At 35.4% G+C, this 23607-nt stretch overlaps 3 protein-coding genes and 1 long non-coding RNA gene across 8 annotated transcripts in view; 3 read left to right on the forward strand and 1 right to left on the reverse strand.

Moving 5' to 3' along the window:
* Positions 1-212: 212 nt before the first annotated feature.
* LOC148904847 (zinc finger MYM-type protein 2-like) lies at positions 213-2280 on the forward strand. The gene is made up of 2 exons (XM_089024827.1): positions 213-1027; positions 1117-2280. The coding sequence occupies exons 1-2, from the start codon at positions 591-593 to the stop codon at positions 2084-2086; spliced, it is 1407 nt and encodes a 468-aa protein (XP_088880953.1). The 5' UTR covers positions 213-590; the 3' UTR covers positions 2087-2280.
* A 15602-nt stretch (positions 2281-17882) lies between these two features.
* The window catches only part of LOC116308947 (uncharacterized), a 60319-nt gene continuing 54594 nt past the window's right edge, over positions 17883-23607 (reverse strand). For 2 of the 5 annotated variants that reach the window (XM_089024865.1, XM_089024867.1), the window contains 3 exons: positions 20720-20813; positions 19743-19844; positions 17883-18242 (listed from right to left, as the gene is read on the reverse strand). The gene's annotated coding sequence lies outside the window, so the exon portion shown is untranslated. Of the gene's footprint in view, positions 18243-19742; positions 19845-20719; positions 20814-21015; positions 21034-23607 lie in introns of those variants that run through there. The other 3 variants (XR_004198556.2, XR_004198555.2, XM_089024866.1) reach the window with 3 other exon arrangements.
* Positions 22440-23607, forward strand: part of LOC116293686 (uncharacterized) — a 62836-nt gene continuing 61668 nt past the window's right edge. Inside the window, exon 1 of the long non-coding RNA XR_016118842.1 lies at positions 22440-22459. This is a non-coding gene — a long non-coding RNA (uncharacterized LOC116293686). The remainder of the gene's footprint in view (positions 22460-23607) is intronic.
* Positions 23264-23607, forward strand: part of LOC148904848 (patatin-like phospholipase domain-containing protein 7) — a 17832-nt gene continuing 17488 nt past the window's right edge. Inside the window, 1 exon segment of the mRNA XM_089024945.1 lies at positions 23264-23318. Coding sequence (XP_088881071.1) covers positions 23264-23318 — 55 coding nt within the window.

Here is a 23607-nt window from a genome sequence, read left to right on the forward strand (position 1 = left end):
AATTGTTTCGAGTCGACGCATTTGGCAACGATAAAGTGAATGATTAGAAACTAGTTGATATTCAACCATTCGTAACAATTCAAAAGAACTTGTATTTTTCAACCATGCATCACTCCCCATACGGGGCTCTTCCGTGTGCTCGCTCAACACACACTACCACTACGTTCTATACTTGCAACTTGAAACATACAACTGTTGATCTCAAACTCAAATGTTCATTCTTTACGTAATATTTCAAATCCGACAATGAGGACAGGACGGGATTTCAAGTCCGCGCAATTAGTTCCAGTCCGAGGCGAAGCCGAGGACTGGAACTAATTGCAAGGACTTTGAAATCCCGTCCAGTCCGATTTGGAGGATTTGAAATGACTTCTCATACTCATTAATTATTCGGGAGGGATGTTGTTTTTATCTTGTATTTATTTCATTGTATATGATCTTCGCTCCATTCACCTAGTTGTAATAATGACAATCTTTTGTTTTGTAATGGTTTTATTTTGCTTTCGTCCTTTGGGATTTCTTAAGATAAATGCTATCTGAATTACTTATGCAAATAGCAGTTATTTTTCTCTGAATGTATTCATTTCAACATGGCTTCTCGTCAAAGAGACAGCGATGAAGAAGCGGAGCTTCTACCTTTAAAACGCTTTCGAAAAGTGAAAAGTCAAGCCCAAGAAGAAGAACTTTTGCAAAAAGCTGTGCCAATTTCAACCCGTTACAAGAATAACTGGGCTGTGAATATTTTTGAAGAATGGAGGCAAAGTAGAGAAAACAAAGTGGCAAGTTTGGAGTCTACCTCCATGGATGTCTCGCTAGAGAGCATTCAAAATTTGGATATTGAGGCATGGGAAACTATGACAGTTCCATCCCTAAACTTCTGGCTTGGCAAATTTGTTGAAGAAGCAGCAAACAAGAAAGGTTCGCCATATCCTGCTCGTACGCTTTATCAGCTTATCGCTAGCCTTAAACGCCACCTAGAGTCGAAAAACCGAAACGACGTCAATATGCTTGACAAGTCTAACATGTGGTGAGTTAATTAGAAACTTTCTGTTTATTTGCTTTACTTTGCACATGAATAAAACCTTATATTATTCTAACTGAACGTTTTTCTTTTAGTTTTTCTGGACTGAGAAAAATTCTGGATGCAGAGATGAAAAGTGTCCACGCCGAAGGGGTTACTAATAGAAAGGAAGAAAAAGAGGTGATTACAGAAGAAGAGGAAGAGACGATGTGGAGGAAAGGAGTACTAGGCCAGTCAACAGCTAAGATTTTGCTTAATACAGTGTACTTTTATAATGGTAAACTATTTGGCATGCGTTCTCAAGAACATAGGCAATTAAGGATTAGCGATATCGAAATAGAAGGCGATAATACCATAATTTATCGTGAAAATTCTTCCAAAACATTTCATGGTGGCATAGCAGATTTGAAAAAGAAAGCGAGAGTGATTAAACATGTTTGCCACGAAAAGGGCAATGAGAGCCACGAGCGTTGCTTGGTTAAGATTTATAATCGGTATTTTGACCTCGTAAACAATCTTCGTGTTAAAGCAAAAGGTTTCTATTTTCAGCCATATAAGGACGGAAAATTTGCGTACAAAAACTGTGTTGTAGGAATTCATACTCTCAATGAAATTCTTCCTAGTTTGTGCTTGGCAATTGGCAGTAAAAGGAAAACTAGCCATAGTCTTCGCGTTACATGTGTTAGCAAACTGTTTAATGCAAGTGTTGACGAAAAGCTTATAAGAAGCAGAAGTGGTCACGTTAGTGATGCTCTTTTGGCATATGAAAAAAGTAGCAAGGAGCAGGAGCAAAAAGTTTCTAACATTTTGAACCCACCAGCTCAGCCAAAACAGGTTTCATCTGAGTCAAAGAATGAAATTAAGGGAAGTGAAATTAAGAATGATATAGAAATGCCTGTATTTGATATCAATGAATTAAAATCTATATTTAATGATATCACTGGTTATGAGCACGAAGCTCAGTTAAATGAAAATACATGTTCTAATTTTTGGAGCTTTTCTTCTGACGGGCCTATCAATATATCTGGCAACTGTAATGTTACAATCAACCAGTTCAAAATCTAGCTTGCGCTTGAATGAATGCTAAAACTTATATTTATACTTATAGAAAATGCTAAGTTTACGATAGCAAATTGTTTTGAAATTTCATTAATATCTAAGTAAGTTGTTAAACGAAGTGTTGAGTATATTTGCAACTATTATTGATTATAGTTTATTGGTAATAACTTCTGAAATAAATGCTTGATGAATTAAATTTTCTGTTTTCATCTTTCTATATATTGACTTGATTCAATGCTTGAACTGAATTAATTTTGTTCCAGTCCTTGGACTGAATAATTTTGATCCAGTTGTTGGTCGACTGAATTAATTTCTTTTGTTCCAATTCATCAGCCCCACCTCTTCCCTGCTGATATCAAAACCCTCCCCGGCTTTAAGACACTTGACCTAGTTTCAAGATACATCATGTGACCAGGTACGAGGTAATCGATTGGCTAGTTACCTCATGAATAATTAATGAGTATGAGAAGGTGGAAGGAAAATCGGAGACCAACCCTTGTGGCAGGTGTGAAAATACTCACGTCAATCAAACTCAACTTACACATTATCCAGTCTGAGGCGGGGTTCGAACCCAGAAAAAACCCTATTCGGCATTTGGTACGAGACAGATGGTGGTCTGCGTATCACATTATTTAGTTTTAAGATATATATTTAGACACTTCCTAAAAGCGGAGCTCCCGATACGAAATTTACAGCTAGCTCAATTTGAATGAATCAGAAAGGTAAAAATTAGCCTGCGTCGCATCCCCGGAATTTTCGTTCTTCGTAAATACGGTATTTACGAAGAAATTTCCGGATGTGTTGCAGCCAAGGTAAAAATTAGATCGGGAAAAAAGTCGTCAATTATTTTATATTCGAGATGAAGATACTGAGTCCAATACTAAAAGCCATGCAGTGAAATCGAATCGAAGTGCACTACATTCTTTTCTTTGCGCGAGTATACTCTCCCACTAAGGAATATTATATACAACTCACCACCTCTCCAAGGGTCTAGTTTTGTTCGTGGAAGATTCTTCGACAAAGTATTTGCATGGCCAACATTTTTAAGCTTTGAATTCCTGGTTAATTTTACTTTAAAAACGAAAGATAACTACAGACAATCTAACACAATATCAGGTTTATTGAAATTTACCTTGGATGTCTTTCATTGAAATCGAAATTTCGAAGATTTCCTAACTTTTTATGGACAAATGTCCCGACAAATGAACACAGCATATAAAGACAGACTAGAAAACTGCCCAAGAAAAGGTGAGCAAAACAAAAGCTCAGTACTTTTACTTCTTTTACATGACAATGTTAGGTTATGAATATTAAGAGTTTAGGTTTTTATAAGAACCTGTTTTTACCGCAATGAAATTAAGAAAAAAATGATTTTGTAGGAAATTGGCTGGCAGATCATAACTGTCACCAAATGTGCCATCAGTTAAAATATAGTTTTCTAATCCTAATTCTTCTTTTAAATGTTTTTATTCCTTAACTACTTTTCGATAAGTTTGGTAACTTAAGCTGTAAATACTAGATTTTGAGATTCGATTTAAATTCGATTTTTTTCCCCATCAGTTTTCATGCGCGAGAAAGATACGGAAATCACGAACGACCGAAAAGTTTTCGAAAAACAAAGTTTACATGCATTCAGTTAAACTTGTTAAAAAACATCTGAGACAAAATAGAAAATAATGCAAAATGCAATGCAAAATGAATTTCTTTTCAGTAAATTGGCATTTGTAAATGTTTTTGAATATTTGTTTTAGCTTTTTAAAGTGAAAGACAAGGTCTTTATGCAATAACATATCTCAACAACACAAATTTATTAGCATATTATTATTTATTACAGTTTTCCAAAAACAGAGCTTACTTTCATTTAAACAGTTGACAAGAACAACTGAGACAAAATAAAAAATAATGCAAAAGGCAATGAAAAATACAAAATGACTCGTTTCTTTAGCAGTAAATTGGCGTTTGTAAATGTTTTTGAATATTTTTTAGCTTTTTAGAGTGAAGGTCTAGTAGGCCTTTATACAATAACATCTTTCAACAACACAAAATTAAGCTCATTTTTATAATCATACTAGCTCGAACAGCTTGATAAATAGTTGAATATCTGGTGTAATTTCATATTTATTCGATATTTAAATAAATTATCTGTAGAAAGATATAATATTATTGAATGAAAGTTTTCTTTGTTTTGCCGATGGGACCCCGCCATAGGAGACAAACAAAGCTGCATTTATCTTGAACGACTGAAAAACATGCGATAATGTTTAAAAACAACCGAATCGTTAAAGATTTACAAAGTTAAGTAAAGGACAAATATTTTTGTAATATGCTCTTCGTGTTATCTGATTTCATCCAGCATTAAAATAAATTGAGCTTATCTATTGAAACATCACAATTTTGAGAGAAAGTCCTTTGATTTGTCGATTCGCTGAGAAAAATACAAAATGACGCCGAAATTCTTTGTCAGTAAATTGGCATTTGTAAATGTTTTTGATTATTTCTTAGCTTTTTAAATTTAAATTCTAGGTCTTTATGCAATAACATCTCTCAACAACACAAATTTAAGCTCATTCGTGTAATCATATAAGTTCGAACAGCGTAAAAACAGTTGAATATTTGATATAACATTCATTACTAAACGAAAATCTTCTTTGTTTTGCCGATGGGACCCCGCGATAGGAGGTGAACAAAGCTTTTCTTGAAGGAAAAACATACGATAGTTGGTTAAAAACGACCAAATTCTTAAAGATATACAAACCTAAATAAAAGAGGAATATTTGTCGTAATATGCTCTCCGTGTTATATTTCCTCCAGCATTAAAATAAATTAAGCTTATCTATAGAAATATTTAAAAAGTTTTTAGAGAAAGTCTTTGATTTGTCAATTCGTCGAGAAAAATGCTTGTCAAAAGAAAAAAAAAATGTACACGATTGTTTGCTAAAAACACATACACACCTGAATTCTTGAAGAATACTTCTTGATCCTTCTTTGACTAAATGAAAGTTTTTTTTAACTGTTTTAATTTAATCTATGACTTGTCCTAAAGCGATTTTTTTCGGTACATTTGAGAGCCGCATTTGTGAGAAGTTTTACTTTGACGTGAAGCGGGATTCCTGTGATGTGTACACGGACGGACGGACGAACCGACGGAAGTAACGTCAGCCAAGCCATGAAAAATCAACTCGATGGTTTACAATATTTTCTTAAGCATGGTGCTCCGCTACTAATTAATTTCTGCAAAACAATTGAAATTTTCAGGACCGCTTTGCAGTAAAGAAGCTTAAAGAATGGCCAAGAAAATTCTGTTGATGTTGGTATTGTGCCTGGCCTCGGTTTTCCTGTCGAATGGCGTGGAAGGTAAGGTTGGATTTGTAGCATCAGAACTAGTGTAAACCACGGGGAGCCCATTTTAGATTAAAGTGAATGGTGAAAATAGAATCGAAAAAATTAAATAATTTATATTCGAGACCAAGATAATGTCCTTTGAATGCGAAAGAGCAAAATTTTTTAAAAAATTTTTTCGCGCGCGCCTTTGTTTTCCTATATTATTTCTTTATGGTATCTGATGTTGATCTTATGTATATATACTCTGACAAGGGAGGAAACTTCAGTCGCCATATTTGAACAAATAGCTCACTTTAAACCACGATTTCATCGTCTTTTAAACCTCGATCTCCACAAAAAAACTTGATCTAAATGATCCCTACGATGGGGGATTCATTTATTTAAAACTCTTTTGGCTCTTCCTACAAGATTTCTATGACCGAATTTTTCGTGTAGAAAATTTTTTGCCATGTTATGTCAAGGTTACTACCTGTGTAGGACTCGGGCAAGAACGAAGTTCGACCTTACTACTCTCCCGCACAGGATTTTTGTAACGTGTACACGACCAACCACCAGCCACCCCACTGGGCTAGTTTTGTTCTCTATGGTCGACATTTTTTTTTTTTTTTTGCTTTTTTGATTGGTTTTACTTTGAAAAATGAAAGATAACTACAGTAACTCAACACGATATCAGTTTTAGTGAAAATTACAATGAATGTCTTTCATTTAAGTTAGAATTTTGGAGATTTCCGGACATTTTCAGGAGAAAACTGCATTATCATGAAAGGGAAATTATATAGGAAAACAAAGACGCGCGTGAAAAAAAATGTTCTAGTGCATTTTTCACCGATTTTCTTTTTTTTTTTTTTTTTCTTTTTTTTTTCTTTTTTTTTTTATGCTCTTTCGCATTACAGAAGACATTATCTTGATCTCGAATTTAAAAAATATTTAATTTTTTTTATTTTTTCGATTCTAATTTCACCATTCACTTTAATCTAAATTGGGCTCCCTGTGGCGTGAACATGGATAGAAATTCCGAATGGTCCTGCGCAGTAGGTTCTCTAGACCTTAAAGACAATTCAAGCTTATGAATAAATGCAGAAAATATATAGTTACTCACAGGTTTTGTAGTTTTTTCTCGGTGCTCAAGATCTTAAACTCCTCATATGCTTATCACTTTGCAAGACACAATATGGAATTGCCATATAACTGTTGTTTCGTAGAAATAAATATAATTCTTCATTCTGTTTAAGAGCACTATTAAAGTGTCATTTTTAAGACATGACCGCCATTTTGCAAAATTTGGCAAACCTGTGTACATCAATTAAGAGTATTTGTTGGTTTTTTTAACTTAAATGCCCTAAAAAACATACAGTTCCATGTCTTTTTTACGTTTTCCCCGAAAAAAAAAATTCAAAAATCAAAAGATTTCTTTCAGTTTGATGATCCTCTACTTAAGCTATCCTTCGTAGACCTTTCAGCTTCAAACTTCTGACAACGCAAAAGGATACCCGAAAACTTTTCTAAAACTATCCTTTAGCTTTATTTCATTTCTTCGGACATCAATACTCAATTGTTGAAGGCGTTTTAGGCATATGACAGATACCAGTCTTACAACTAAGAAAAGAAAACCAGGCAAAATTTGCTCGAAATACGATTTGCAACTTTCCAAAAACTTAATGTCCGATTGTTCTAAATCTCGAAGCTCTTGGTTATCATTCGCAGTTCAACCAAATATTCTTCCTAAGTGACAAAGAACACTAAACTCGTCAAAAGCTGCAAAAATAATATGAATTATATAAGCATTATATACATCATTTTATTGTCTTACACATGCACCACGGCAGCTTACAATCAGTCTATCTACCTCATAAACGTTTCCCTTCAGTCCTTACTCCAATATGATAGCAATATATTTTCTGCTGAATAAACTGTTCAGTACGCTATGAGTACAGGGATTAAAATATAATGATTAGTGACGTTGGTAACTTGACGACGTATTAAGCTCCTCCCATAATGATTCGTAATTTCTGTCCATGAGGCAATTATAATATATATATTTAGGCACTGCCTAAAAGCGGAGCTTCCGATACGGAAGTCACAGGGAGAACAATTTGAATGAAACTGAAAGGTGGAAATAAGATCGGGGAAAAAATCTTCAATTATTTTTTATTCGAAATGATGATAATTTCTTCCATAATAAAAACCATGCAGTGAAATCGAATCGAAATGCACTACATCGTTTTTTGTTTGTTGTTTGTTGTTGTTGTTTTTTTTTTTGTGTGTGTGTGCGTGTGTGTGTTTTTTGTTGTTTTTTTTTTTTCTTCTTTTTTTGCGCGAGTATACTCTCCCACTTAGGAATTTTGTACACAACTTACCACCACCCCCGGGGGCTAGTTTTGTTCTTGGAAGATTCTTCGACAAAAAGGTTTCCAAGGCCTACAGTTTTAGGCTTTGAAACTCTTTTACTTAAAGTAAAACGAAAGCTAACGACAGATAATCCAATACAGTATCACGTTTAGTGAAATTTACCTCGGATGTCTTTCATTGAAATCGAAAATCTGGAGATTTAGGACAAATCAAAACCAAAAAACAGACTTGAAAACTGGTTAAGGTGAGCAAAAAATGAGGTTTGTTTAATAGGTCTTTTACAGTTTTCCAAAAACAGAGCTTACTTTCATTTAAACAGTTGACAAGAACAACTGAGACAAAATAAAAAATAATGCAAAAGGCAATGAAAAATACAAAATGACTCATTTCTTTAGCAGTAAATTGGCGTTTGTAAATGTTTTTGAATATTTTTTAGCATTTTAGAGTGAAAGTCTAGTAGGTCTTTATACGATAACATCTTTCAACAACACAAATTTAAGCTCATTTTTATAATCATACTTGCTCGAACAGCTTAATAAACAGTTGAATATTTGGTAAACATTTATATTTCATTTAATGATTAAATAAATTATTTGTAGAAAGATATAAAATTATTGAATGAAAGTTTTCTTTGTTTTGTCGATTGGACCCCGCGATAGGAGGCGAACAAAGCTTTTTCTTGAACAAAAAACATACGATAGCTGGTTAAAAACAGCCGAGCGAATTGTTAAAGATTTACAAAGCTAAATAAAGGACGAATATTTGTTGTAATATGCTCTTCATGTTATATTTCCTCCAGTATTAAAATAAATTAAGCTTATCGATAGAAATATAAAAAGTTTTGAGAGAAAGACTTTGATTTGTCGATTCGTCGAGAAAAATGCTTGTCAAATATATATATATACGATTGTTTGCTAAAAAACACACACCTGAATTCTTGAAGAACACTTCTTGAACCATCTTTGACTACATGAAAGTTTTTTATTTTTTTATTGTTTTTGGTCTATAACTTGTCCTAAAGCGATTTTTGTGGCTACTGCCTCCAAGAGAGGCGAAGCCACTATGCTATCGAGTCGCGTAAGTAAGTAAGTAAGTAAGTAAGTAAGTAAGTAAGTAAGTAAGTAAGTAAGTAAGTAAGTAAGTAAGTAAGTAAGTAAGTAAGTAAGTAAGTAAGTAAGTAAGTAAGTAAGTAAGTAAGTAAGTAAGTGTGTCAGTAACACCACAGGAAGCCCAAACTGATGAATGGATAAACTTCGGAACCAATCATTAAACTTCGGAGCCAATCAGGGATAAGCGACTCACGTTCTTCAATATCGATGAACTACGGAACCAATCATAGCTTGAATAACAAAATCTCAGTATTTCCGAATTGTAACCGATGTAGGGATGACGCATTTTTAAAAGCAGGATTGTCATCTTTGACTGTCTTCGTTCTTCGCTGCTCGAGACTCGAGACGAGTAAGTAAAGTGCTTTCGCAAAATCTATCAATATCATTTATCACAGCTTTCATGTAGTATTACTAGTAATGATGAAAAGGTAAATTATACACCGTGAAAAGATGAAAAAACTTACTTTTAATTTTAGAGGTTAATTCAATTTGCTAATAGATTGAGCATATAGATGGAGATATGCAATTTTATGATTTCCACACACATATATACACCGAATCCCTAAAAGTATGACATGTTTGGGATATATATATACATACATATATTTTTTTTTTGTTTGAGAAGAAATAAGCAAGACAACATTTTTCCCGACAAGCCTGTTTCGTAAATTGCTTCACTCTTCAGGGGATTTAATGATAAGAATATTCGTTACTATCATTTATATAGAAAAAGTATACATAATTAATTAGTGAATGTAGTTTAGCTGTTGCGTAGTAATGCTTTGTTTCTGTGGCGGCATGAAGATACAAGTTAGTTTGAACTTGTATCTTCATGCCGCCACAGAAACAAAGTATTACTACGCAACAGCTAAACTACATCCACTAATTAATTATGTATACTTTTTATATATAAATGATAGTAAACAATTTTATTGATTTTGGCGAATTCTCTTTTACATTTTTCTTTTTTTTTTTTTTTTTTTTTTTTTTTTTTTTTTGTCAAAAAGAAGACTACGATACAAATTTTAGATATTCCAGTGTTTAAAAAAATTCACCACTTGGTTCCTGAGTTACGAATTTTTAAATAAACATTTTTGATGGCATAGTGATCTTTGTTTTATGGTCTTTGGCTTTCCGGGTTTACTTGCTGTCATATTATAGCCATATTAATTTTTTTAGTTCATATTGTGAACGCATAAAACACTCTCCAGCCTCCTTAAATGATTATAATTCTAAAAAACAAAATGCCTCGCTCCTTCATCCCTCATTAAGGATGCATTTTCTTGATCATCTGGAATACTATTTCAATTTCAGTCAAGACCAGGGCAAGTCCATGCAGTTGCGGTGGGAGGACAGGAGGGGATCTTTGGTTTTGGAGAGGTTCCTGCCCGGGTGGATATGGCTACACACATTCTTGCCAACTTCCCTTCAATATTTGCTGTTTCCCAAGAACTTAATAACAGGTTATAGATAAACTGAAGCTAACTAGAAGCTTAGTAATTCAAAAAAATGATAAATTGGTCAAACGAATAGTGATTAAGTGAAGATTAAAACTTAAAAGTCTTCAGAGTGTTAACTTCGAGGTAAGCATGTTGTAATCATGAGCAAATGAACTACAAATAAAATCACAGGAACTCAAAGAGATGGTAGTTTTTGTGCTTTGAATAATTAGGGGGCATTCACAAATATCTGTTAAGGGGGGGGGGGACTGATGAGAAAGTGGGGAGTTCCCCAAAAAAATGAAGATATAAAAGGGGGTACTGGAAAAAGAGAAAGCTCTAAAGGGGGGTACCCGAAATTAAAAAGATAAGCAAGGCCACGGAATAACATGTTCATTTATACTTCAACAATATCATGAAAACTCAACCTATGAACTCTGATATTTTAATATTAAAATATTTTAAAGTGATGAATAACACTTGTTATTTCTTCTTTGTAATTTTCAAAAATACAAAAACAGTTTTAATCTTAAAATATTTCGGCATTTTCATGCCATCATAAGAAGATAATGATTTGAAATTGATGATGATACATGTGATTGACATACATTTGAAAAAACATGCGTAATAAGTAAATTACGAGCCTTAGACGAGCCCATCCCAAACGGCGCACTGCCACATCTATCTAGTACTACATTTGAAAAAACAATTAAATGTACGCATGAAGTCACAAAAGAAGATAGTGTAACAGCTACTAGATCGGGAAGAAGGATTGTGAGAAGATTCGAGACTGACTGGCTGTACTACTAATTGTGTAGAGCCTGTAGGCAGGCTAACTGATTGTGGTAAAGTAAGAAATTAGAAATGCCTTCATTAGAGTGTTTCTCGCATGAGTTTTCAATTGAAATTTTTCTATAGATATATACACACTGACAGCTACGTTACGGGCTATATCGTTTTCAAATCAAATGAGAAGCACTCTTTTATGATACACTAAATATTTAGTTGATGAAGAGTGAATTTGAAGTCTAAAAGTTCCAGATTTGGGGGAGAGGCCGGGGTGTCTCAAATTATGAAGTTTCTATGCTAAGGGGGGTCCCTGAAATTTTTATAATGGAAGAAGGGGGGTCCTGCAATTTTTTTTTCACAAAGGATAATTTCTAATCAGTCCCCCCTCCCCCACCCTTCCCCCGACAAGTTTTTCTGAATACTCCCTTAAAATTAATAAAAATACATTTCAAGAGACGAAGGAAGCAAATTGATTTATTGATTTTTACTTCCAATTCGGGGGGTTATTGATTAAGAAAAATTTTCAATCATTTACTCCCCAAAATAAGCCAAGCTTTTCTCCAATTTCCTTTACAAGTATTTTTTTTTTATCTTGTTCTCGATTCTCCGGGTTTGTAAACAAATTATTGCTTCTTGAAAGAAAGCCTTGAGCTATTGACTCGCGCAGGCAACATTGTTGCACTCTTTGATATCAATTAAACTAGAGTTTATTCAGAATCGCATGATTTATACAGTAAGCGAGTTTTCATCGCAATAGACGACTTGCAATAAGAGGTCACGTGATCAAATCGACCATCGTGGCTGGCATTCTATAGGATTTTAGCTATGCGAGAATGTAAAAAAAAAGATGGCGGATTCAGGGTTTTTTTTTCTGTGATGAATGGTAAGTTAGCGCACTAAATAACGATGAAAATCCCCTTTTATTGCAAGAAATATATACTTAGTAGATATCTAAAGTAGATTTTTGCTATTAACTCGCCAAAAAATATCAAGTATTTCTCAACTTCATTCTTAAAAAATGCCTTTAAGTTAAGTTAAGTTAAGTTAAGTTAAGTTAAGTTAAGTTAAGTTAAGTTAAGTTAAGTAAAGTTAAGTTAAGTTAAGTCTATATTTCTATATCTTCATGTATTTCAATCATTTACAATCGTTATCATACTTCGACCACCATATTGAGTAGCCAGGTTCTCGTTGCCTTAGAAACAACGCTCTTAGTCACCAGTTACTATTGAAGACGCACTTTTTTAACCCGAGCGAACCCCGTTTTGAGGTTTGCAGTCAAGGAAGCAAAACGCGCGAAGCCTTGGACCAAAATTGTTCGCGGGAAATCTTGAAAGTTGCTTTTGGCGCGGATAATCATGGCATATTTAATGCCGGACGAAAAAATGTTGAAAACATTTATACAAGATCAAGGACTAAAGCGATTCCGGACTTGTTAAACTATGACGCAACTATAAGGCGGTCATGACCTAGTTTTGAGTGCAATTGTACGCGATGTGTGGTGGGACAGAGTGGAAAGGGTATAAAACGTCGTGATTCTTCGAAGAGTGCCAGTCACTCCAAGACCAAGAGAAGGAAAACAACTGCTCCTAAAAAATGGAGCTCGAAAAAACCCAAGAAAAGATAAACGATATTTTCGGATGATTGGAGCCATGGCTTTTGTTCATCACGATTCATCAGAATGCTCAAAATCAGAACTTGATTTATTTTACGTACCACCAAGGCAAACAGGTCTGAAAGCGGGACGCTTTGTAGACTATCATCCTATTTCTAACATCAGCCACAATGGTCCTATAGACTCAGCTTTACGTCAAATCTAAAATCACTAAAGCCGAAGGAAGTAATTTGGGTCCTGATGCTAAAGTTGGCCCAGTTAATTTGCTATTGAATTCTATGTTTATTAAAATTGATGTCTCGCTGGCTGGGGAAACAACCATGAACTTAGCCAGTATAATCAACCGAGTTGCACGATATGTGGCAATGTGTATTCGTAATCCTAGGCAACCAAGGCAAATAATAAGAGAAACTAGACCACCTGTGCTTAGCTTGAGAGATTGGATCTCAATGCTATTCATTTGGCTTCGTTCATATCTGACATTTTCTTCTCTAGGAATCATGTTTGGTGTAAGTAGGACCACTGTAGCAGAGACTATACACACCGTCTTTTTGATAGTTCTATCGCATTATGAGAGGCTTTATGTGAGATGGAATACTCAACAATCTTGGAACAGTCTGCGCAATACCTTTTCTGACTTCCCAAATGTTGTTGGGATAATGGATGCCACTCCCATTTGCATTAATAGACCACAAGGAAACTTACAGCGAATGTACTATACGAGAGATCGTGAATTCCATTTCATAAACTGGTAGGTGATAATAGATTGTAATGGGGTTTTCAGGTATGGTCAAGCAGGAATAATGGGATATAACTGCCCTCTTCGTCTTCCAAGAAACAGCTACATAATGGCTGACAGTGGATACCCAATGGGGTACCCACTTCTTGTGCCGTTGTCTAGGCGAGGTGGGAGAAGACGCAATGCAGCGATGCAAATATACAACCAGCTACTGTCTTGTTATCGAGTGCGGGTTGAACATAGAATTCATGATCTCAAGATATATCGATGCGTGTTCAGTCGTTTTCGACATAGGCGTTATAGACTGTGTGCAGTTACTAACTTAGTGATGGCCCTTACAAATAGAAGACAACGTCTTATTCATCAACTGAGAAATCTTTAATAGCTCAATTGGGTCGGGTTCATAAACTATCACATATTTGGTTAATGTTTTCAGTAAGTTCATAATCAATAAAGATATTTTCCTAGTTTATACAAATTCGACATGCATACAAATACAATACTTAGTCTGAATTACAAGTGCGAAATTTTGCCCTTTGTATTTCACATGCAAAAAACAAAGGGTTCGAAAGAACTCTACTGAATTATTATATCAAACCGAGGAGATGTCACTATACTTGAATGCCATTGGGTAATGTAATCAAGTGAACCCCCCATGGATTATTAAGCCCTTTCGTCTATGAAGAAGTTAAAGAATAATGATATCAAGCATTCATGATTGAATGTCAATAAAAATCGAGCAAAATTCGAAAAATCGCGGACACAGTCTAAAAATCGATTTTGCTTATATTTTGTGGATCGATAGTGCTAGCTAACAAATAGACGCAAATAAGGTTAGTTTCGTCGAAAAACCGCTTTAGTCAAAATAGGCAAATTTTCGCAGGGATTGAACTCTAAATTGGAGCGATTTTGGTTGACTCTCCTGGAAATTCGTGAGGCTTTTGAAAAAATCCAAAGGTTCAGCTACATACATTAGTGTTTTCTAAATCGAAAAGCAATTTCGATTGCATTTTTCCTAATTTTTGTAGACCACATAACACTATAATACTTGCCACTCTATGGTATTAAAGCCTACTACAAGCGCAAGATCAGCCAGAATAATAATATATGTGTTATTACCTCAAAACTTCCAATTTTTTTCGTCACATATTCCTGAAAGGTCATTCTTTAATTTTGTGGTTTTAGTTTTTGGGCTCTTTTTTTGTTTTCTCGAGCTGAACGCCGATAAAACCTCTGCAAAATCCACTAATATCAAACACTATTATTGTCGGATGCCATATATCTCAGGGTTTTATTCATTTGCTGAATGATTTCCTCCTAAGGTATTAAATATAACACATACCCTTTTTTTCCCTGTTCTGTTGCCGAAGATTTGCGTTCCGCTTTTTTCTTATGGTTTTTTTTTTCTTCTTCCTTGAAACTGATGACTTCTTTTTCGATCCAATCATATAGGTAGTATAGTACTTTTCCATTGCTTTATCCATGTTATCCAACAATTCTATAAAAAGCTCGTTTTTTTCGGCGATTTGAGTTGCGATTTTTTCGGCGATTTTCACGGCAACGCAAAATCGCGCTTGTGAACACACGTAGATTTTATTCCGATTCTAGAAATTCACGTCGCCGCGAAATCGCAGCTGTTTCGAACATGTTCAAATTTCACTACGATTTGGCTGCGATTTTCATGGAAAAAGGGCCAATAAAACAAGCATTAGGGGTTCCCCCCAAGCAGTTTTGTATGTGACGTTACGTCACAAAAACACATGACAGCCAAAAAGTTACAGGCAGAATAAAGAGCAAAAAGGCAATGGAAAAGTGAAGAAGAAGAAATTCTGATCAGCCAGTGGTACAAGTACGACTGTCTTTTCAATACAAGTGTCTTGTTTTTGGAAAAGCGGATCGATTTCGCTTAAACGCAGCTCAAAAAATTGTTCAAGGTTTTCTCCTCTTCCTCTGCCGGCGAACCGCTAAGACAATATCTGTACACAAACAGGCTATGGCAGGGTCAGATTCATCAGTATTCATAGCAAATCAAGGCTCCAAAACACTGAAATTTCTCGGCTTTGCACATATGTGTTTACAATTTTAAAATAATTGAAACAAAATTTTACTACGCATGCGTAATGGTTACGACCGCTGCTACAACTGATTGCGTTTCATAAATCGCCGAGAAAATCGCAGAAAATCGCAGCACAACTACAGAAAGAATCGTACTAAAATCGCCGGGTGTTCACACGGGCGATTTTGCGTCGCCGTGAAAATCTCCGAAAAAAACGCACCTCAAATCGCCTCAAAAATTGCCCGTGTGAACAGGACTTAATGCTTCTTTCAATACCAGCAGTAATAAAGTGCAGTGTTACTGAGTTGAATCATGATGACAGCTCAGTCCAGTTTGGAGTTTCCTACTTCTTTTTGAAAACAAGCTATCATACAGTGCTAAAATAACTAAACAAAGGGGTACAAAGTGTGTAGGGCGTAACCAAAGGTACAAATGCTATGGGAGGAGCTAAGAGGATTACTTGTGAATTCAATGCATACCAATATCTAAACTTGTGCGTGATGGTAGCCTTGCTGAAATCTTTTATCGATATTTTTATATAGGTAATTGATCATTCTTTATCACGTTTTTATGAGATAAGTAATAGTAAGTTATGAGATAAGTTTGTCTGTAAAAATAATCATTTTCTTTCTCATAACATAAACTCTAGTAGTATATTCAGTTCTCGGCTTTGATCGATATCAAATAGTGCAAGAATGTTGCCCGCGCGAATCAAAAATTCGAACTTTTTTTCAAGAAACGAAAATTTCTTTACTTATAGAACATTAAACAAAATTACTCGACTCTGATTGGTCGAGAGGAGTACAATCATAGCGTTAATTGTACTCCGTAGGAGTACCGAATTAAGTCGCTATGGCAACAAGGCCAAGACAATGTCAAAACAATTATTTTCTATCATTTTGTATTTAAAAAACATATAAATAAAATTTTAAAGCCGTAAGAACTAATTTTTTTAGGGACTGTGCAATAATTATCAGGAGGGGGGCTGAAAATAAACCAGATGGGGAGCATCACATTAAATTGATGCTAAGATGGGGGAGGGGGGGGGGGGGGGGGGGCAGGGGGGGGGGGGGGGGGAACTCAAAGTAATATCACTCATTTGACGGAGGGGGGGGCCTTAAGTTTTATTCGAAATGTATATAAAACCACACGGATATATTTCGTCTAGTGTGACCAGTCCGAGTGACGAAGATCGACCGACAACTTCCAAGTGTGCAAATCATGCAGATGTTTGCTTCTTGTACTGTTAGCCTCATCCAATGTGAATAAAATGCAGGAGGTGTGTCAGAAATTGATGGTTGATGAAACCACTCTCAAATGCTTTGTGCAACATCTTGAGTTTCTTGAATTGAAAGCTTGAAAAAGGAAAGTTGAACGAAGTCCAAGCTCTGACAGTAAAACAACTAAAGATCTACCTAAAGCAGAACAATCTAAACGTATTAACAGAAAATGAAGCTGCGCTAGTAGTACGTGTCCTTAATTTTGCTCTTGCTGAAACACCAAGAGATGAAAGAATTAATTCCAGTGATAGTAGTACAGAATTCCTGTCTAGTCGTTCCGAATACGACACTGATTCTTCTGAAAACAGCTCTGATGTGGAATCAGATGACTCTGAAATGGACGGTTTTGTTAAACATTTTTATGAAGTAATATTTGTTGCAGACAAGGACATCGAACAAGTAAGCACAGGTCTGCAATAGCATGACAAAAGGTATTCACATAAACACATTTCTAATTGAAGGATGGTAATCATTGGGGAAGGGGGGGGGGGGGAGGGTCAACGTTATTTTTAACATAACAGAGGGGGTAAGAACTAAAAATTTTGTTTTTAAGGGGGGGGGGGGTACTGCCTAACCTTTTGCTTGATATATTTTTTGCCCCCCCCCCCTCCCTCCTGATAATTATTGCACAGTCCCTTATGCATTTCAGTTGTGCGATGGACTGAAAATCGGCCGCCAAATAGACAAAAATGAACGGCGTCGCTTCGCATTTTATTACTGAAATTTTGTTGAGAGAACTATAAACAAAAAATCGCACGATCTTCTCGTACAATTAATAGACATTCGTAATGTTTTGAAAGTTATTTAATTGCACTCGCCTAAAGGCTCGTACAATTACAAGAACTTTCAAACTCGAGAACGTACGATTTCCTATACAAACCTGGAAAATCGAAGACAAGGTAAAAAATATTTGTAAAGAAAATCGTATAAAAGCTTGGCTTATTTTGGGGAGTAAATGAATAAACATTGTCTGAAATGAACATTTCCCCGAAGTGGAGGTAATAATCAACCTTCCATGTGCTGCCCGCGTCTCTTGAAGTGCATTTTTATTAATATTAATTATTCAAAGCACAAAAACTACCATCTCTTTGAGTTCCTGTGATTTTATTTGTAATTCATTTGCTCATGATTACAACATGCTTACATCGAAGTTAACACTCTGAAGACATTTCAGTTTTAATCTTTGAATTAATCACTATTCATTTGACCAATTTATCATTTTTTTGAACTACTGACCTTTTAGTTAACTTCAGTTTATCTATAACCTGTTATTAAGTTCTTGGGAAACAACAAATATCCCCCCAGGAAACTTTGCAAGATTTCTTGTAGCCATGTCCAGACGGGCAGGAACCTCTCCAAAACCAACGATCCCCTTCTTCCATCTCCCGACCAACAAAAGCTATTATATGTCGTACAGAACAATAGCATGGACTGGCCCTGGTCTTGACTGAAATTGAAACATTATCTCGGATGATCAAGAAAATTCATCCTTAACGAAGGATGAAAGGGGCGAGGCATTTTGTTTTAAAGAATTACAATCATTTAAGTTCACCTACGAAAGCTTTGGGTATTTGTATAAATGTGTACGTATACTACAACGTCTCTGCAACAAAGTATATATTTACGCTATAGAGCATATGCATGAAATGATGAGAAGCTCGATGCATGCTCGGATTTTAGTGTAGAAACACAAGCTGTACTATAAGACAACAAGAAAAATTGAACTAAGAGAAGGAATTCCCCCTATATAGCCTAGTAAACATCATGTGCACAGTTTGATGCTATTTTTAAACCATTTGTTTTTCAGCAGGCGCATTTACTTCGCACGCTCTGCTGAGCTGGTTCCATACGTTTTGGGGGTTTTTCCGTTATTTCGACTCTACCCTGAATATGAATGTGCACGTCGAAAGCTTGGCAAATACGACAGGAAATTGAAGTAGTAATTTGTTCAACTTTCTGGAGTATTTTTACATTTATTTTCCACAGCGTTCGACCTACATTGTCATCTTGAGGGCAGATTTGAACATTTGAACATAAGACTAAAAGCAAAAGAAAACGTTAGCAAACAGAGTAGAGCGCGCGCGATAATAAAATGAGGTGTTCCATAGCTTATGTAATGCTTATATAATTCATATTACTTCTGCAGCTTTAATGAGTTCAGTGTTCTTGTGTTACTTAGGAAGAAGATATTTGGTTGATCTGCGAATGATAACCAAGATCTCCGAGATTTAGAACAATCGGACATTAAGTTTTTGGAAAGTTGCAATTTGTATTTCGAGCGAATTTTGCCCGGTTTTATCTTCTTAGTTGCCAGGCTGGTATCTGTCTATGCTAAGAACGCCTTGAACAATTGAGTATTGATAAGGAATGGATAAGGAAAGGATAAGGAGGAAAGGAATGTTTTAGTAAACTTTTAGGGTATTCTTTTGCGTTGTCAGAAGGTTGAAGCTGAAAGGTGTTCTACGAAGCATAGCTTATTACAGGATATTAAAATCGAAAGAAATCTTTTGATTTTTTTGAATTTATTTTTGGAGAAAATGTGAAAAAGACACGGAACTTTATGATTTTTAAGGTATTTACTTTCAAAAAATCAATATAATACTCTTTGATGGACGCAGGTTTGTGTTTTGTGTTTGTGCATTGCAAAATGGCGGTCATGTTTCGTCTTAGGAATGACACTTTAATAGAATCAAAAATTGTATTTATTTCTACGAAACAACAGTTATATGACAATTCCATATCGTGTCTTTTAAAATGACAAGCATATGAGGAGTTTTAAAGATCTTGAGCATCGAGAAAAAACTACAAAACTTGTGAGTACCTATATATTTTCTGCATTTATTCATAAGCTTGAATTGTCTTTAAGGTCTAGAGAACCTACTGCGCAGGACCATTCGGAATTTCTGGCCATGTTTACATAGTATTGATGCTACAAATCCAACCTTACCTTCCACGCCATTCGACAGGAAAACCGAGGCCATGCACAATACTAAAATCAACAAAATTTTCTTGGGCATTCTGTAAGAAGCTTCCTTACTGCAAAGCGATCCTGAAAATTTCAAATTTTTGCGGAAATTTATTAGTAAAACTAAATAAGATGATACGCCGACCAGCATCTGTCTCGTACCAAATGCCGAAGAGGCTTTGGTATGGGTTCGAACCCCAGCTCAGACTAGATAATTTGTAAGGTGAGTTTGTTTGATGTGTACATGTTAACTTCACACTTGCCACGAGGGTTGTTCTAAGATTTTCCTCCCACCTTAAAGAATGAACATTTGAGTTTGAGATCAAGGGTTGTATGTTGCAAGCTGCATGTATAGAATGTAGTGTTAGTACGTATTGAGCGAGCCTACGGAAGAGCCCCGTACGAGGAGTGATGCATGGTTGTAAAGAACTAGTTTCTAATCATTCACTTTATCGTTGCCAAATGTGTCGACTCGAAACAATTGTTTGAAAGCTGAAAAATGTCACTCTGATATCTGCTACACCGAATTGAAATATGGCGACCAATTCGAATAACTTGTTCTGTAATGACTAGCCTCTCATGTGTGAAAACGCTTTTGTGTACTGGAAAAAAGCATGAGTAGTGACTAGTCAATAGCACTACTAGCAGCATAACCCAGTTCATACCTTAATAATCGTTTTCAGTGCGAAAGCGATTTTATCCCGAATTTCTCCACTACTTTTGTTTAAGCCTTATTTTGTTGTTAATTTAAACAAAAAAGGGTGAGAATTTGTGGTTTATTAATCTATCCGAGAAAATGTTTGTTGCAATAAAACGCACAACGAAAATGTTCATTTGCTCGCTAACAATCCAATTACAATTAGATTCAACGCGCAGAGTATTGAAAACAGATGCATTTTTTGTAGGCTAAAAGCATGAGAAGACTAGAACAAAGGTGTTTGAAGAAGCTGGAAACATACCTTGATAGATGAGTTGTGATTTTGTGTTTCCAGAAGAATTATGGTCTGATGTGCAATTATATTCGCTATTTATAGAGCCTGTGATTGACACATGCTAATTAAGAAATAATGATAATTATCAAACAGACACAAACGGGGGACCGCGGAAAAAATCTGACAATTTGTTTGCGCCTCCGAAACGCCGAAAAATAAAGAAATATTGTCTTACATTTTACAGTTAATTTTTACATAAAAACATAACAATACAAGAATGGGCATTATATTTAACGTTCTTTACGAAAAATAATCGAAATTACCGTAAAAATTCTAAAAAGCTGCCATTTATTTGCCACGAAGTGAAGTGAACGAAGTGAAATCGAGAGGAATACTGGAATCCGTCAATAAGCATAAGAAGGACACAGGGAGCCCAATCTCTGAAAAGCGTAACTAGTATCCACGAGTTCGCCACACGGTGGTTTGATTTTCTAGTGTCGGTCCAATATTCATGTTGCCTTGTCGTAACCATGGAAAATGAAAAGGGTGCGATTGACTTTCATTAATAAAGGAAAAATATAATTACTTATTATACGGTTAAATCAATAGTAAATATACCGAAAGTTTACGATCAAGTGCTTTCATTGATGAAACATACGAAATAATTTCATTCAAGAACCAATATGATTTATATCTTATTCAACTGAGTTCTTCTTGATATAAATATAAGAAATAATTTCATTCAAGAACCAATATGATTTATATTTTATTCAACTGAGTTCTCCTTGAAGCTGTTGTGCCTATATTTCTGCTAATATTAGTTCGCACCTCAAGATTGATTGTTATCTATTTGATTAATGGTTGGCATACAATTAAAACTCAGGCACGTACGAATAAAAACAAACATGTTTTGCTATGTTTCTTGTTTATTCTTTACTCTGGTCAGTTTTGGGAAAATGTATAAAAGTAGAATTGCCATCTATCTATTGTCTATCACTGATTTCTTTCATGCATTTCATGGTTTTGCATGCATTTCAAATTTTAGTGGTCTTCTTCTATGCAGTTTGAGATGATTCAATTCTTTAAAGTACTCTTCTAGAAGAAGGGTGGGAAGGGCGTTCTGATCCTGTGCCGCCATGGCTGGGGATACTAAAGATAAACCTCATTTGCAGTTCAAATTCAATATGGACTGTATGAATCCAGTTTACGAATAAAAATAAACATGTTTGTCATGTTTCTGTTTATTCCTTTACCTCTTGTTAGTTTTGTGAAAATGCGAAGCACAGTCCAAAGATATTCTGACTTGGTATAAGCTACGAAATTTTGCGATATAACGAATGACAGTCATTTGGTGAAAGATGGAGCACGTGATACCAGTTAAATCTAAAAGGGGGTGGGGAAGGGTATTATCCCGAATGGGAAATAAATAAGTTACTTATTTCTGTCGGGAAATAACTTGCATGTTGACTCAATAATCGTAAAAATCAAACAAGTACGTTGTCAGAACGTGAAAATCGACTCTGATGGCGTGATATTTTGCACAATCACAAAAAAACAGAGGCGGGGGGGGGGAGCGCAGACATTTGCTCAAATTTTCAGTACAAATGGAGGTCGAAGCGAAACAATAGAAGATTTTCCAGTGTTTATACAGAGAAATTACAGATTTTATTGAGAAAAATGATTTGCAAAATACGAAAAAAGCGACTAACTTTCAAAAATGCTGTTGACTATCTCCTCGCTTTTTGGTAGAGAAATACAAGACCGCATGTAAGTTGTATTTGTAAATCATGGTCAGTTTTCATGCATTTAGCGTGCTAAATAAAGTTCTTATTTCGTAAACTGACCTTTCAATATTTCTCAATTATTGATATCAACAAAATACTTAATGTCTGGTCCCCGGGAAATTGTTTTCCCTCGCGACATTAAGTGTGTGTAATATTTGTGAACTGTAGGGTACATCTGTTTTCCCTTGCCAAAATTGGGGGGGGGGGGGGGGGCTAATTGAGTTCTTCCGTTAACACACCGATCCTCGTTTTGCATTTCAAATTCAATATGGACTTTGTGAATCCAGCTTGCTACAATCTTTTACAGGAATCCCACTATCACTGGTAGAAAAGTGTTTAAATAAAACTTATCATGCGTTCATTAATCTGTGTCACGCGTTTTTAAAAAAACGAACGAGCGTTTTGTTTCCTTGCACTGCGGCACTTAAGTTGTGTTCCGTTTTATTGCATTATCGTCCAAGCCTCAAGTTACGATCAATGTACAATCAATTATAAGTTGTATAACACTAAAAATTTTGCTTTGGCAAAAATATCGGTTATTTCTTTGATTTTTCAGACACTTGTTCAGCGTAAGGTGAGGGATTACCGATCACAAAATAAGACGCACAACTCAGGAAACAAACGATGAGTTTGAAACGATCTTAAAAATTTTCACCAACTTAGCCCATCATAATACTCCTATAAACATATCGAAGAATCGAAGTTCCATAGCATTTATGATTAATTTTCAGTTGTTATTTTCTTGCTCTATGATTCACGTGCAAACGAAGCATAGAAAGTGCCAAAAATGCGGCTAACGCGTCGTCGTTCCCACTATGAGTTCCACCGGGTCGTGCTCGTTGGTGCGAGCCTGCGGTCGCCAATGTGAATTGAGTTGTTTGATGGGTCTGTTATCTCCAATCGCTCGAGGCGTTTGCCGGGTTCTCCGGTTTCCTCCCTCCGCTAAAAATCAACATGTAGTTGAGTGTTTTGTGTGATAGAACATTTAAGGTAGGGATATGAGTGTGAGCGAAAGTGTCCCAATTAGTTGCGAAACGCTTAGTTAGTAGAGAATTTAGAACGACTAGACACTTCAAGAAAAGTGATTTATTTGACTTATAGCAGAAGTTAAAAAAGCCCAAAATAAGGTAG

This window comes from Actinia tenebrosa, unplaced genomic scaffold (assembly GCF_029948245.1).
Source record: "Actinia tenebrosa isolate PJP-AT-01 unplaced genomic scaffold, QUT_ActTen_1.0 PGA_scaffold9__36_contigs__length_13948895, whole genome shotgun sequence".
NCBI lineage: Eukaryota > Metazoa > Cnidaria > Anthozoa > Actiniaria > Actiniidae > Actinia > Actinia tenebrosa.